The 16,403-nt window shown below is 43.1% G+C and overlaps 1 protein-coding gene across 1 annotated transcript; it reads right to left on the reverse strand.

Annotated features, from left to right (window-relative positions):
• Window positions 1–5,025: 5,025 nt before the first annotated feature.
• Window positions 5,026–10,987, reverse strand: LOC115120799 (OX-2 membrane glycoprotein-like). The gene is made up of 11 exons (XM_065022940.1): window positions 10,815–10,987; window positions 9,456–9,794; window positions 8,851–9,156; window positions 8,674–8,709; window positions 6,879–6,975; window positions 6,714–6,773; window positions 6,487–6,546; window positions 5,917–5,946; window positions 5,724–5,786; window positions 5,497–5,535; window positions 5,026–5,402 (listed from the first exon to the last, which is right to left on the reverse strand). Exons 1-11 carry the CDS (start codon window positions 10,864–10,866, stop codon window positions 5,375–5,377), a joined length of 1,110 nt encoding a protein of 369 aa, XP_064879012.1. The 5' UTR covers window positions 10,867–10,987; the 3' UTR covers window positions 5,026–5,374.
• Window positions 10,988–16,403: the final 5,416 nt, after the last annotated feature.

The raw sequence follows: 16,403 nt of genomic DNA on the forward strand, positions 1-16,403 counted from the left end.
ACAAAGGAACTATATTACATATGCTGTGGTCCTGTGACAAACTGACACCATTCTGGGATAATGTATGTGCTACCATTTCATTAGGTCTAGGAAGTTATATCCATTCATCTCCACGATTTTGTTTGTTGGGAAATGTAAATATTGGTGATCAATATCAGAGAAAGTTTTGTAATCTAGGTCTACTTGCTGCAAAAAAAATGTAAAGCCATTAACTGGAAATCCTCCTCTCTACCCTCAGTTCAAACCTCCAGTTTGTTACTATCTAGCTACATCCCATTAGACTTATAAAATCAAACATAAGCCAGATAGACATACTGTATTTGACAGAATTTGGAAATGTTTCAACCATCTTAGAGAATGTTTTGTATAGTTGGCATTTTGTTCTTGTGTTTGTGTTTCATTAAGAACATGAGTAGCTAGTGGGAAGTAAAAAATAAAGTTTAGTCTTATTGACCGTATTAAAATTGTATTAAAACTAGTGAACTATTTGGTTACACTTTACAATGCAGTGTCCTTATTAATGTGTAGGTCTAACTCCTGTAAGTACTCCTGTAAGTACTCCTGTAAGTACTCCTGTAAGGTTCAGGGCTCGTGTACAAATTAAATACATAATGGGATACATCTCTCTTACCGTCAACAGCTGTGAATAGACCCCACAGCACCAGAAGCAGAGCAAGTCTGGATACGCTTCCACACATACTGACCAACTGCACAACCAAACGTTGACCGGACACTGCCTGCTGAGACCGACTGTATTTACTCAGTAGAGGAACACAATAAAACTTAATCAAACCAAAGTGATGCTCCTTTGACTCGGTTGACTTGGTTATAATGGACCTTGAGAGCTGAGAGGAGGAAGTGGTGCTGTTTTCTAGCTTCTACCTGTCTTACTGTTTCACAGAAACACTTGGACCTCTGCTAGTGCATCCTGGTCTTTTTGACTGGGGTCTTTGTAGAGCCCCACAGAGAGGTCTTATGATCAACCACAGACACATCAACAGGTCCACTTCCTTCTTTAAACACAAACAACGATAGATTCTGCACCACCATAAGGCTGAAGAGTGCTTTTTATCAAGTGTAGAACTGATGCAGGTATTAGTTAGTTTCAATCAACACTGAATCGGCCAATGTGTCCTCATTTTGTATTTTTTGAAGAAGAAACCCTGATAGGAGAATGAATTTTTTGCCTAAGTGGGAAGTGTCAATAAGTCAGCATATGTCCTGACACCTGTCATAACTGCAAAAGGTACACTGCCTTGTTATGTAGATATTTTATGCTTGTGATGTCTTTCTACCTCAGTTTATGGCGGGACAACCCCTGGGCTGAAACACAAACTCCAGATTGTGGAGTTATCGAGACAGCAGCACCTCCTGCCCCTTACTTATTGAAAAAGGTGTTTAGTGACTACCGCTTCCACCCCGACTCGGCACATACCTGGCACGAACTCGGGACCTCTGCCTTGCTAGCACACGTGACCGTTCTCCCTCATGCATCTTACTTGATCACGCCACCTCAAAAGCTAATGAGTCGACGCAAGCGGGACACTTAAAGCTGAGGCGCAAGGTTGGGGTCAATTCCAATTCAATTCCAGTCAATTCATGAAGTACACTGAAATTCCAATTCGAAGTCCTATTCCAATTCTCTTCGATGCCTTTCAATTAGGAACATTTGGAATTAGAATTGTATCCAGACTTGCTCTGCTTCTGGTGCTGTGGGATCTATTCACAGCTGTTGACGGTAAAAGAGAAATTGCATGATCTATTTCATTTGTACCCTAAGTACAGGGTAACAATGAGTAATTACAGTACTTGTTACACTACTTACAGGAGTTAGTCCTACACAGTAATTGTTCATTACAGTTTTAATAGTCATTAAGAATAAACTGTCCTTTTCACTTTCCTACCTTTAGCTTCATGATCAATCAAACCTATCATATGAAAAAATACTCTCAGAATCTGCTTCTCTTCCTGTTTGCAGACTCAAGTGAAAACATTGGGAACAGGAGGAGCAGCTGTTCCTCTAATCTGCCACAACCAAACACTGAGTTACATTACTCAAATGATATGCTATTTAAATAGAGTGAAGAGGGATGAGTGTCCAGTGTCATATTGATCTGACCCAAAATGTCCAGACAGCACTTGTGACCCCAGAGTCACACTACAGCTAGAGAGTGGCAGAATGTTTCTACACATCACCAACATACAGCCATTTGCTGAAGGGAACTACACCTGCTGAAGGGAACTACACCTGCTGAAGGGAACTACATCTGCTGAAGGGAACTACACCTGCTGAAGGGAACTACACCTGCTGAAGGGAACTACACCTGCTGAAGGGAACTACATCTGCTGAAGGGAACTACACCTGCTGAAGGGAACTACACCTGCTGAAGGGAACTACACCTGCTGAAGGGAACTACACCTGCTGAAGGGAACTACATCTGCTGAAGGGAACTACACCTGCTGAAGGGAACTACATTTGCTGAAGGGAACTACATTTGCTGAAGGGAACTACATCTGCTGAAGGGAACTACACCTGCTGAAGGGAACTACACCTGCTGAAGGGAACACCTGCTGAAGGGAACTACACCTGCTGAAGGGAACTACATTTGCTGAAGGGAACTACACCTGCTGAAGGGAACACCTGCTGAAGGGAACTACACCTGCTGAAGGGAACTACATCTGCTGAAGGGAACTACACCTGCTGAAGGGAACTACATTTGCTGAAGGGAACTACATTTGCTGAAGGGAACTACATCTGCTGAAGGGAACTACACCTGCTGAAGGGAACTACACCTGCTGAAGGGAACACCTGCTGAAGGGAACTACACCTGCTGAAGGGAACTACATTTGCTGAAGGGAACTACATTTGCTGAAGGGAACTACACCTGCTGAAGGGAACACCTGCTGAAGGGAACTACACCTGCTGAAGGGAACTACATTTGCTGAAGGGAACTACACCTGCTGAAGGGAACTACACCTGCTGAAGGGAACATCTGCTGAAGGGAACTACACCTGCTGAAGGGAACTACATTTGCTGAAGGGAACTACATTTGCTGAAGGGAACTACACCTGCTGAAGGGAACTACATCTGCTGAAGGGAACTACATCTGCTGAAGGGAACTACACCTGCTGAAGGGAACTACACCTGCTGAAGGGAACTACACCTGCTGAAGGGAACTACATTTGCTGAAGGGAACTACACCTGCTGAAGGGAACACCTGCTGAAGGGAACTACACCTGCTGAAGGGAACTACATTTGCTGAAGGGAACTACATTTGCTGAAGGGAACTACACCTGCTGAAGGGAACACCTGCTGAAGGGAACTACACCTGCTGAAGGGAACTACATTTGCTGAAGGGAACTACACCTGCTGAAGGGAACTACACCTGCTGAAGGGAACATCTGCTGAAGGGAACTACACCTGCTGAAGGGAACTACATTTGCTGAAGGGAACTACATTTGCTGAAGGGAACTACACCTGCTGAAGGGAACTACACCTGCTGAAGGGAACTACATCTGCTGAAGGGAACTACACCTGCTGAAGGGAACTACACCTGCTGAAGGGAACTACACCTGCTGAAGGGAACTACACCTGCTGAAGGGAACTACATCTGCTGAAGGGAACTACACCTGCTGAAGGGAACTACATTTGCTGAAGGGAACTACATTTGCTGAAGGGAACTACATCTGCTGAAGGGAACTACACCTGCTGAAGGGAACTACACCTGCTGAAGGGAACACCTGCTGAAGGGAACTACACCTGCTGAAGGGAACTACATTTGCTGAAGGGAACTACACCTGCTGAAGGGAACACCTGCTGAAGGGAACTACACCTGCTGAAGGGAACTACATCTGCTGAAGGGAACTACACCTGCTGAAGGGAACTACATTTGCTGAAGGGAACTACATTTGCTGAAGGGAACTACATCTGCTGAAGGGAACTACACCTGCTGAAGGGAACTACACCTGCTGAAGGGAACACCTGCTGAAGGGAACTACACCTGCTGAAGGGAACTACATTTGCTGAAGGGAACTACATTTGCTGAAGGGAACTACACCTGCTGAAGGGAACACCTGCTGAAGGGAACTACACCTGCTGAAGGGAACTACATTTGCTGAAGGGAACTACACCTGCTGAAGGGAACTACACCTGCTGAAGGGAACATCTGCTGAAGGGAACTACACCTGCTGAAGGGAACTACATTTGCTGAAGGGAACTACATTTGCTGAAGGGAACTACACCTGCTGAAGGGAACTACATCTGTGAGTCTTCACATTATGGAGGAACACATCTTTTGCGTTTCAGTATTTCAAAGGTAAGTGTTTGGAGTTTTTCCAGTTTATAGAGCTCTCCAGCTTGTAGTCCTAAAAACCGAAAATGAGTTACCTCTGATTCGTTCAGACCTTCCCATGGGGCAAATTAGTTACCTCTGGTTCGTTTAGCCCTTTCAGTGGGAAAAATTAGTTACCTCTGGTTCGTTTAGCCCTTTCAGTGGGAAAAATTAATGGAGAAAGAATAGGGTTTTGGAATAAACGCTGAAAACAATTTTCAGAGGTTAACACAGGCTTCGGAGATCTTATACGTTTTGTTCTATGAGAGTTAAGTTAACATGACTAAGGAGTTAGTGAGAATTACGTATGTCCTCTGTATGGGGTAAAACAATCTGGTACACTGACTATCACATCCATGTTTCAAAAGTCTTTAAAGTGAACAGACCTGGGTGTGATGTGTTCTGCCTCTTCATGACATCAGAGAGTCAGCTGCAAAACTACAGTATCAAACCCGTTTCTCTACGACCTCTCTCCCTAAAATTATATTTGTGCGACACCTAGTGGCACTTGTTTGTAACTTCGGTTGGTCTCTTGAGTGTTAGAAGAATCAAAGACAATTCATTTTTTAAGCATTCCCAGCAGCAGCTTTATGACACATTGTATAACAAGCTGATGTCACAACGTACACTACAACGTTGTTTAAAATGGGATTGATAAAAGTAGAAAACAAACACAACAAAGGACATTACAACATTGTGAATCATAAAAAAACATTTGATTTATAAAGAGTGAAGAAAGAAAACCACACACAAAAACACACACACCATGAAAGTAGTCGACATTATGACATTGTGTAGGTTATAATATCACCACACTTGATTTATAAATAAGTGAAGAATAAAACCACAAACAAGTCTAGTGTGGATTTATCATGTTTCATCATTAACCAACTACAAACTATATTTACATGCAGACTGTATTTAGATATACAATAACCAGCAGGCCTATGTGTGTCAGCCATTCAGTCCACTATGCAGTACCCACAATGCCTATGGATAGAAACCGAACCACACAGATGTGTGTGAGGCAGTATGGTAGTCCCTCAGTTCTCGTCACTCTCTAAAAGTTTCCTAAGAAAGATACAACAGAATGGCATAGATATTTATTAAAAAATATATACTTCTGACTGCATCTTTATCATTATTTATGATTATTTCAGCTCACCTTCTACATTGCAGGTCATTTGGTCTCTCAGGAGATATTCTGCATAAAAGAAGGTCATTTAAATATCGACTGAATGGAGTAACATAACAACAATGCAGCAAATGCAACTAATTTGCATGTATGCAGTTACCATGACTACCACCTCAAAACATAAATCCAGAGCTTCTCGTTCAATGAGAGAATACGGTATAAAACCCCACCCAAAAAACAAGAGGACTTAAACCTACTTCTTTACAACACCTTGTGCTTGTTGCATCATACGCTTGGCTGAGGAGCTGAGGGAGTCTAACCTGAAACACAAAAAGTACATTTTTGAGTAATGTTTGAATTTTGGGGTTATTGTAACCCATTTTAACATTCACAATCATCTGTTTCAAGCATTCTACCAGGACTATCAAATAAAGTTGTACAAATACTCACATTTTGAATGGACTGGAGATTGCTGTGGTCCTGAAAGAAATGAACATGGTCAATGTATTGATAAGAACCATATTATCTGTGGTAACAGCCAGTCAGTGCCGTTTCTAGGCTTAAGTGACGTGAGCGGTTGCTTAGGGCCCCACAGCCACTAGGGGGCCCTCAACCAAAACAATGTTTTTATATACAGTATATATCATATGTTTTAGGAAGTCAGTCGGGGTCTCAACATACTGTTGAATTGCAGGACATTAACTTTTAAGCTGCCAAGAGGAAGGGCAAAAAGCTAGAAACGGCCCTGCAGACAGTGATGTAAACACTGACATAATAAACATGACCACTCTTTGATTAAAGAAATACACATCTTTCCCAAGTTGAGAGAATATTTAGTGTATTAGTGACATGATGAGTCACAAAGCAGAACAGATATCAACATGCAGCAGAGTGCATGATGCTGTCACCATGACTACTCTATGACCACCACAGAAGTACATCATTCTTTTGTAACGTTCTATTCTTCCCTGTTTCAAGCACTTTATAAAGATAATGAAATAAAGTTGTAAAACTATTCACATTCGTGATGGAGTGAAGGTTTGTGTGTCCCTGGTTGGTGGACTGGAGGTTGGCGTTTCCCTGAAATGAATAAAACATGTCAATGTACTGACAAGAGCACACAAGTTTTTTTACCTGTGTGGCAGAGATTTTTTAACAATTATATTAGCATGTTTTAGGTTTTCTTACAAATAGATTTGATGGACCTATTGACTGACCCCTTACAGGTTCTTTAGAATGAGTCTCACCATTCAGTTGTTGTCTTTGTTGGAGTCCTGATGAATTCTGGGTCAGACACGGGGGATTTTCTGTACATCAAATTAGAGATCAACTGGTAAACACCTGGCAGTCAAATCACATATTACATTCATAGTAACTGTTTTTTTGTTTCAAGGTAATATTTGTATCTCTACCTGGATGAGGTATATTTTCTCCTCTTAAGAAACCAAAGTATTACACAGATTCCAGCAATGAGACACACTGAACCCATCACTGCACCAACCACTGTACCTGTGAATGAGAGAGATGACAAGAGAAGACAGAGGTCAACTTCCCAGGTACACTACACCAAAGCCTCATACATGTACAGTCGTGGCCAAAGGTTTTGAGAATGACACAAATATCATTTTTCACAAGTCTGCTGCCTCAGTGTCTTTAGATATTTTTGTCAGATGTTACTATACTGAAGTATAATTACAAGCATTTCATAAGTGCCAAAGGCTTTTATTGACAATTACATGAAGTTGATGTCAATATTTGAAGTGTTGACCCTACTTTTTCAAGACCTCTGCAATCCACCCTGGCATGCCGTCAATTAACTTCTGGGCCACATCCTGACTGATGGCAGCCCATTCTTGCATAATCAATGCTTGGAGTTTGTCAGAATTTGTGGGTTTTTGTTTGTCCACCCGCCTCTTGAGGATTGACCACAAATTCTCAATGGGATTAAGGTCTGGGGAGTTTCCTGGCCACGGACCCAAAATATCAATGTTTTGTTCCCCGAAGGCACTTAGTTATCATTTTTGCCTTATGACAAGGTGCTCCATCATGCAAGAAAAGGCATTGTTCGGACACCAAACTGTTCCTGGATGGTTGGGAGAAGTTGCTCTCGGAGAATGTGTTGGTACCATTATTTATTCATGGCTGTGTTCTTAGGCAAAATTGTGAGTGAGCCCACTCCCTTGGCTGAGAAGCAACCCCATACATGAATGGTCTCAGAATTCTTTACTGTTGGCATGACACAGGACTGATGGTAGCGCTCACCTTGTCTTCTCCGGACAAGTTTTTTTCCGGATGCCCCAAACAACCGGAAAGGGGATTCATCAGAGAAAATGACTTTACCCCAGTTCTCAGCAGTCCAATCCCTGTACCTTTTGCAGAATATCAGTCTGTCCCTGATGTTTTTCCTGGAGAGAAGTAGCTTCTTTGCTGCCCTTCTTGACACCAGGCCATCCTCCAAAAGTCTTCTCCTCACTGTGCGTGCAGATGCACTCACACCTGCCTGCTGCCATTCCTGAGCAAGCTCTGTACTGGTGGTGCCCCGATCCCGCAGCTGAATCAACTTTAGGAGACAGTCCTGGCGCTTGCTGGACTTTCTTGGGCGCCCTGAAGCCTTTTTCACAACAATTGAACCACTCTCCTTGAAGTTCTTGATGATCCAATAAATGGTTGATTTAGGTGCAATCTGACTGGCAGCAATATCCTTGCCTGTGAAGCCCTTTTTGTGCAAAGCAATGATGACGGCACGTGTTTCCTTGCAGGTAACCATGGTAGACAGAGGAAGAACGAATTATTCCAAGCACCACCCTCCTTTTGAAGCTTCCAGCCTGTTATTCAAACTCAATCAGCATGACAGAGTGATCTCCAGCCTTGTCCACGTCAACACTCACACCTGTGTTAACGAGAGAATCACTGACATGATGTCAGCTGGTCCTTTTGTGGCAGGGCTGAAATGCGGTGGAAATGGCAAATAGCGACTTTGCAATTAATTAAAATTCATCTGATCACTCTTCATAACATTCTGGAGTATATGCAAATTGCCATAACACAGAGGCAGCAGACTTTGTGAAAATTAATATTTGTGTCATTTTCAAAACTTTTGGCCACGACTCTAAATATGGCTCTGCACTACAGCTGAAAGTTGAATAGGAAAAGAGCCAGTCAATAGGTTGATTATGACCTGTCATTATTAGAATAACAACCACTTACCACTGATCCTGGCATCATCAGAGACCTGAGATTGACCTAGCACAGAAATACACAGGCAGTACTTCATCATGAACACAGGAAGTACATCATCATGAACACAGGCCATAAATCACCATGACATCATGTTCCTGATCAGGTCAATATATTATGGTGGTATTAACCCTAACCATTTCTCACCTGCAAATGAAGCTTGATCCCTAGTTGGAATCACCATGGAAACATCCTTGACAGCCCCAACGGATGATGCTACACACCCAACCCTGGTGTCTTTGTCCAGTAGACTGGATGCTGCCACCATGGCAGTTATGGTGACAGTGACTGTTTCATTGGGATGGGTGACATCAGCCATGGTGGATTTGTCTAGACTGATGTTTTCTATGTGGTCCCAGGTTACTGTAGGAGCAGGTCGTCCAGTAGCAGAACAGGACAGAGTGGTGTGACTGTTGTTGGTTTGTGTGATGAGGAGTGAGGGTCCATACAGCTCTATAGGACAACAACAGACACAGGTCACAGTGAATGTAAATACTATCATGTTTTCATGTACATCAAGGTCAAATGGATGCATGATAATTTGAGGGAATTGTTCCTGGGTTAATCATTTACACACAGGTCACAGTAGAACAGTGGATTGAAGGCATTGGAGGCCATTGTTCCTGTTTTAAAGGGACATAACATGTTTTAAGACCTCAAAAGTAGTCTAATGTTAAAGTGAATTCACATTATACAATTTGGATTATAGAGTGTAATGTCCCTTAAACACCTCCTTAGTTATCATATATTACCATTAATTTGGAGGCAGGTCCTGCCACTGATAGCTCCCTCTGGATAGGCGTTAAACAGACACTTGTAGCAGGACTCGTCTCCTCTTGACACTCCTCTGATGACGATAGAGCAGTTCTGCAGACCCTCGTCTTCAAACTCCACGTTCCTCTGAAAAGGTGGGTTGACTACTGGTCCAAATCGTTTGTTGTAGGTGGCCACATTTTCAGTCGCCCCTGGTGTCACTTTCTGCCAGGTGACTTGAAGCACATCTTTGGGTTTCATGAGCCTGCAGCTGAAGTGAGCATCCTCTCCCAGGGTTGCTATGACAACCTGCTGTGTTCTCACCAGCTGAGAGAGCCCTGCATGAAGACAGTTACAGCCTGTTTAGTACACACATCTAATACAGCGCTAGATTTTAGCAACCTGCAGTGAACACTGTGAAGGAATAAGACAACTGCATAAATACATTTAAAGGTATATGCAGTGTTGCATCAATCATTTCAATTCCCATTCTGTATGTTTGTACATTTCAAAGGACTCTTGGAAGACTAGTCCTTGGTGGGCTAAAAGAAATCCTATCAAATTCAATGCTGGAATATGTAACTTTTTGGGCAACCAGACCAAATTCACAAAGAAATTAATTTATAGAAATGATATATCTGTCATTCTCATTGACAGCATGTCTAAGAAGTGGTAGATCGGTTTTATGTGAGCTGTTTCTATGCTTCCAGTTTTGTTGCAGCTGAAAGTACAATATTTTGAGGGGTTTTGGAAAATATATTTCACTGTGTTTTAGATGGTACAATGATTCTCTACACTAAGCATGGACGGGTTTGTCACATAAACTGAAATTAGACAAACTACTAGAATATTTGTTAATAAGACACATGTATTTTGAGCCAAGACAGTATTTTAAGCTGAGAGTTTCAGCAAACTCAGGTTTTTTGATTAATCTCAAATTGAGTAAAAATCATTGGCTCAGTGAAGTATTCCATGTCAGCTAAAGAATCCCCCCAATTCAAATGTCCAGGAAACGGGGATATTTAGGCTCCATGGACTTTTTCTAAGTTGCATGTTTTACAGTATAGAACAGGAAGATGCTGATGTTTGTATACTGATGGTGACTGGACCGGCTATTCACCAGTTAAAAAGACACCTTAGCTTCAATAATGTTCAAAATATAATACTTTTCATTGAATTAAATGTATTCCTTTAAGGACTATCTGCAGTTACAACTTATGCATAATGCACCTATAAGTGTAGTGTACTTATCTACATCTCATAATGAAACGCAACTCTGAAATTGATAATACTGTTTAACTTACATTTAAGACCTACAGACCTATCAAGTATTTTATATGAACACAGATGTAACTCACCCTCAGGAAGGAATAGCAGCAGAAGAGTAAGGTAACTTTTAACACGAGCCATGGCAGCAATGTGTGGCCAGGTGAGGCAAGGTGATGTAAATGGACCTCTGGATAATGTGTGGCAAAGTAGTATTTCATACTAGAAACCGTTTTCAAATGAGGCATTGTGGGAGGCATGGTAACGTAGTCCGTTGGATAGTTTAAATACAAGCTCTGTTGTTTTAGTTTAAAAACTAACAAGAAACCTTGTTGGCCAATTTTGTGTTGTGAGCTCCTCCCACAGAGAAAATGACAGTTGCTAGTCTCTCCACAACTCCTCCTCTAGTGAAAGTGATAGTAAACACAGAACAGTATCACGAAAACACCGGTGAACACAGTATCAGGAAAACACAGTTGCAAGGTTGGAGGTAATACCGTTATGTATCATCAAGCTAAATTAATCTAATGGTGAGATTAACTTAACCTATATGAAGGTTTTCTCGTGTGTGTGTCAGTACCATTGCTTGCTCAAAGATGTAGCTGTGAAGTAAGTCTCTCCCGAAAGCCGTTTGATTGGCCCAGCAAATTGAGTGTGAAATCAAAGATAAGGGTGGCGTCTGAACTATGCTCCACACAGCAAGCAGATTTGATTTGTACGTATATGATACATGTGCAGCCAGCATGCACAACCAAGTGTGTGTGGGAAAGACATGTAAGATATTCATGTGTCAAGGGGAAATGGACTAGCTTGAGTACCAGTCTCTAGCTAACATTCAGTGTTTTATAAGAAACATTAATGCGTTAAATTCCGAATTGTTTGCAGTCAATTTACACACATTTAACATTTACATTTACATTTAAGTCATTTAGCAGACGCTCTTATCCAGAGCGACTTACAAATTGGTGCGTTCACCTTAAGACATCTAGTGGAACAGCCACTTTACAATAGTGCATCTAAATCTAGTAAGGGGGGGGGGGGGTGAGAAGGATTACTTTATCCTATCCTAGGTATTCCTGAAAGAGGTGGGGTTTCAGGTGTCTCCGGAAGGTGGTGATTGACTCCGCTGTCCTGGCGTCGTGAGGGAGTTTGTTCCACCATTGGGGGCCAGAGCAGCGAACAGTTTTGACTGGGCTGCGCGGGAACTGTACTTCCTCAGTGGTAGGGAGGCGAGCAGGCCAGAGGTGGATGAACGCAGTGCCCTTGTTTGGGTGTAGGGCCTGATCAGAGCCTGGAGGTACTGAGGTGCCGTTCCCCTCACAGCTCCGTAGGCAAGCACCATGGTCTTGTAGCGGATGCGAGCCTCAACTGGAAGCCAGTGGAGAGAGCGGAGGAGCGGGGTGACGTGAGAGAACCTGGGAAGGTTGAACACCAGACGGGCTGCGGCGTTCTGGATGAGTTGTAGGGGTTTAATGGCACAGGCAGGGAGCCCAGCCAACAGCGAGTTGCAGTAATCCAGACGGGAGATGACAAGTGCCTGGATTAGGACCTGCGCCGCTTCCTGTGTGAGGCAGGGTCGTACTCTGCGGATGTTGTAGAGCATGAACCTACAGGAACGGGCCACCGCCTTGATGTTAGTTGAGAACGACAGGGTGTTGTCCAGGATCACGCCAAGGTTCTTAGCGCTCTGGGAGGAGGACACAATGGAGTTGTCAACCGTGATGGCGAGATCATGGAACGGGCAGTCCTTCCCCGGGAGGAAGAGCAGCTCCGTCTTGCCGAGGTTCAGCTTGAGGTGGTGATCCGTCATCCACACTGATATGTCTGCCAGACATGCAGAGATGCGATTCGCCACCTGGTCATCAGAAGGGGGAAACACACAGCTTGACTCACTGCAAGACCAGCCTCTCCCATCTCCTCATTGTTTTTCAGGAGCATATTTTTATTTATTTAACTAGGCAAGTCCGTTAAGAACCAATTCTTATTTACAATGACGGCCTTATTCAGGGGCAGAACGACAGATGTTTACATTGTCAGCTCGGGGATTCGATCTAGCAACCTTTCGTTTGCATGGAGGGCTGAGTGTCCGCAGGTTTTTGTTTTAATTAAGACCTAGACAACCAGGTGAGGCGAGTTCCTTACTAATTAGTGATCTTAATTCATAAATCAAGTGCGAGGGTGGAGCGAGATCCTGCAGACACTCGGCCTCCGTGGAATGAGATTGACACGTGGACTATAGCTATATATAGCCTATACCTATATACATAAAATCATGAATGTAGTGAAATACAGGTTTGAACTGCTGTAAAAATTTCACGCCTGACCTTAGATATCTCTGTTTTTCTATATATATTGGTTAGGTCAGGGTGTGACTAGGGTGGGTACTCTATTTTTTGTATGTTTAGGGGCTTTTGTATGTCTAGTTTTTTTTGTATATCTAGTTTTTTTTTGTATGTCTAGGGGTTTTGTATATCTATGTTGGCCTAATATGGTTCCCAATCAGAACAGCTGTTTATTGTTGTCTCTGATTGGGGATCATATTTAGGTAGCCCTTTTTCACACTTTCTGGTGTGGGATCTTGACTATGTGTAGTTGCCTGTCAGCACTATATTGTATAGTGTCACGGTTTGGTTGTTATTTTGCTCGCTGTTCATTCTTTTAATAAAGAGAATGTGCACATACCACGCTGCGCCTTGGTCTCCTTCATACGACGACCGTGACAGAAGATCCCACCACCTAAGGACCAAGTAGCGTGGTCAGGAGGAATGGACCTGGGAGGAGATTTTGGATGAAGCAGGACCCTGGACGCAGGCTGGGGAGTATCGCCGGCCGAGGGAGGAAATTGAGGCAGCGAAAGCAGAACGGCAACGTTACAAGGAGTATTACCAACGAGGCAAGCGAGAGGCAGCCCCAAAATATTTTTGGGGGGTGGCACACGGAGAGATTGGCAGAGTCTGGGTTTAGACCTGAGCCAACTCCTCGTGCTTACCATGGGGAGCGTGTGACTGGTCAGGCACCGTGTTATGCAGTGATGCGCACAGTGTCTTCTGTTCGCATTCATAGCCCGGTGCGCTCTGTTCCAGCTCCCCGCATTTGCCGAGCTAGAGTGGGCATCCAGCCAGGACGGGTTGTGCCGGCTCAGCGCTCCTGGTCTCCAGTACACCTCTTCGGACCAGGATATCCTGCGCCGGCTTTACGCGCTGCATCTCCAGTGCGTCTCCACAGTCCAGTATGTCCTGTGCCTCTTCTCTTCTTCTCTTCTCTCACCAGCCCGGTACCACCAGTGCCGGCACCACTCATCAGGCCTCCAGTGCACCTCCCCAGTCCGGGGCCTCCGGTGACGGTCCCCAGTCCGGGGCCTCCGGCGACGGTCCCCAGTCCGGGGCCTCCGGCGATGATCCACGGTCCGGTATCACAAAAGCGTGAGGGGGGGCTGCGTCCAGAACCGGTTTGCGGCCGGGAGTCCGCACCTTTGGGGGGGGATACTGTCACGCCCTGACCTTAGATATGTTTTTCTATATATTTTGGTTAGGTCAGGGTGTGACTAGGGTGGGTACTCTAGTTTTTTGTATGTTTAGGGTTTTTGTAGGTCTAGGGGTTTTGTATATCTATGTTGGCCTGATATGGTTCCCAATCAGACACAGCTGTTTATTGTTGTCTCTGATTGGGGGTCATATTTAGGTAGCCCTTTTTCACACTTTCTGGTGTGGGATCTTGACTATGTAGTTGCCTGTCAGCACTATATTGTATAGCTTCACATTTATTTTGTTAGTTTGTTCGGTGTTCAGTCTTTTTAATAAAGAGAATGTACGTACACCACGCTGCGCCTTGGTCTCCTTCATACGACGATCGTGACAAAAAAAGCACTACATTTCATGAAGAAAAGCAATAGTATCAGCAATATTGTGTACATTCAGAAAACAATTCTGAGAAATACAGTATATCATGCATAAAACAAATTAGCTCACCTTTTAGAAATGACTAGACTATTAGTATAATACACAGGTAGCTGTAGTGTGCAGGAGACATGGTGAAACTGAGTTATATTAGTCACGAGAGGGAATTTGAATTTTCCTCTGTGTCCAACCAACATGAGGTTGGATCACATATGGCCCCTCCCCATACACCAGGCTAAAAGTAAACTGAGCTGGTGAGACTTTTTTAAAACGGTGTAAGCCAGTGTCAGAACCATTGTTTTACCAGTTTTAGTTAAAGGAACTCTTCTCATGACATAAAACAAAGGAGCTAAAATATTACACACACGTCGCCAAGTGAGCCTGGCGCAGAGCTATAACAAGCTACCCCTGATTTTAACAGGTGATGTTACTGTAAACAGAGCTATAACAACCTACCCCTGATTTGAAATGGTGATGTTACTGTAAACAGAGCTATAACAACCTACCCCTGATTTGAAATGGTGATGTTACTGTAAACAGAGCTATAACAACCTACCCCTGATTTGAAATGGTGATGTTACTGTAAACAGAGCTATAACAACCTACCTCTGATTTGAAATGGTGATGTTACTGTAAACAGAGCTATAACAACCTACCCCTGATTTGAAATGGTGATGTTACTGTAAACAAGGAGGAGCTATAACAACCTACCCCTGATTTGAAATGGTGATGTTACTGTAAACAAGGAGGAGCTATAACAACCTACCCCTGATTTGAAATGGTGATATTACTGTAAACAAGGAGGAGCTATAACAACCTACCCCTGATTTGAAATGGTGATATTACTGTAAACAAGGAGGAGCTATAACAACCTACCCCTGATTTGAAATGGTGATGTTACTGTAAACAGAGCTATAACAACCTACCCCTGATTTGAAATGGTGATGTTACTGTAAACAAGGAGGAGCTATAACAACCTACCCCTGATTTGAAATGGTGATGTTACTGTAAACAAGGAGGAGCTATAACAACCTACCCCTGATTTGAAATGGTGATATTACTGTAAACAAGGAGGAGCTATAACAACCTACCCCTGATTTGAAATGGTGATATTACTGTAAACAAGGAGGAGCTATAACAACCTACCCCTGATTTGAAATGGTGATGTTACTGTAAACAGAGCTATAACAACCTACCCCTGATTTGAAATGGTGATGTTACTGTAAACAAGGAGGAGCTAGAACAACCTACCCCTGATTTGAAATGGTGATATTACTGTAAACAGAGCTATAACAACCTACCCCTGATTTGAAATGGTGATGTTACTGTAAACAAGGAGGAGCTATAACAACCTACCCCTGATTTGAAATGGTGATATTACTGTAAACAAGGAGGAGCTATAACAACCTACCCCTGATTTGAAATGGTGATATTACTGTAAACAAGGAGGAGCTATAACAACCTACTGTTTGAAACAAACAGGAGGAGCTATAACAACCTACCCCTGATTTGAAATGGTGATGTTACTGTAAACAGAGCTATAACAACCTACCCCTGATTTGAAATGGTGATGTTACTGTAAACAAGGAGGAGCTATAACAACCTACCCCTGATTTGAAATGGTGATGTTACTGTAAACAAGGAGGAGCTATAACAACCTACCCCTGATTTGAAATGGTGATATTACTGTAAACAAGGAGGAGCTATAACAACCTACCCCTGATTTGAAATGGTGATATTACTGTAAACAAGGAGGAGCTATAACAACCTACCCCTGATTTGAAA

Source organism: Oncorhynchus nerka, linkage group LG2 (genome assembly GCF_034236695.1).
Source record: "Oncorhynchus nerka isolate Pitt River linkage group LG2, Oner_Uvic_2.0, whole genome shotgun sequence".
In the NCBI taxonomy this organism is placed as follows: domain Eukaryota; kingdom Metazoa; phylum Chordata; class Actinopteri; order Salmoniformes; family Salmonidae; genus Oncorhynchus; species Oncorhynchus nerka.

Coding starts and splice junctions, on each gene's coding strand:
- LOC115120799 (XM_065022940.1), bottom strand. CDS start 10,866: ATGGCTCGTGTTAAAAGTTACCTTACTCTTCTGCTGCTATTCCTTCCT. Junction 9,157..9,455: donor GACCTGCCTCCAAATTAATG/GTAATATATGAT, acceptor GTTGTCCTATAG/AGCTGTATGGACCCTCACTC. Junction 6,976..8,673: donor TGATGATGCCAGGATCAGTG/GTAAGTGGTTGT, acceptor TCTCATTCACAG/GTACAGTGGTTGGTGCAGTG.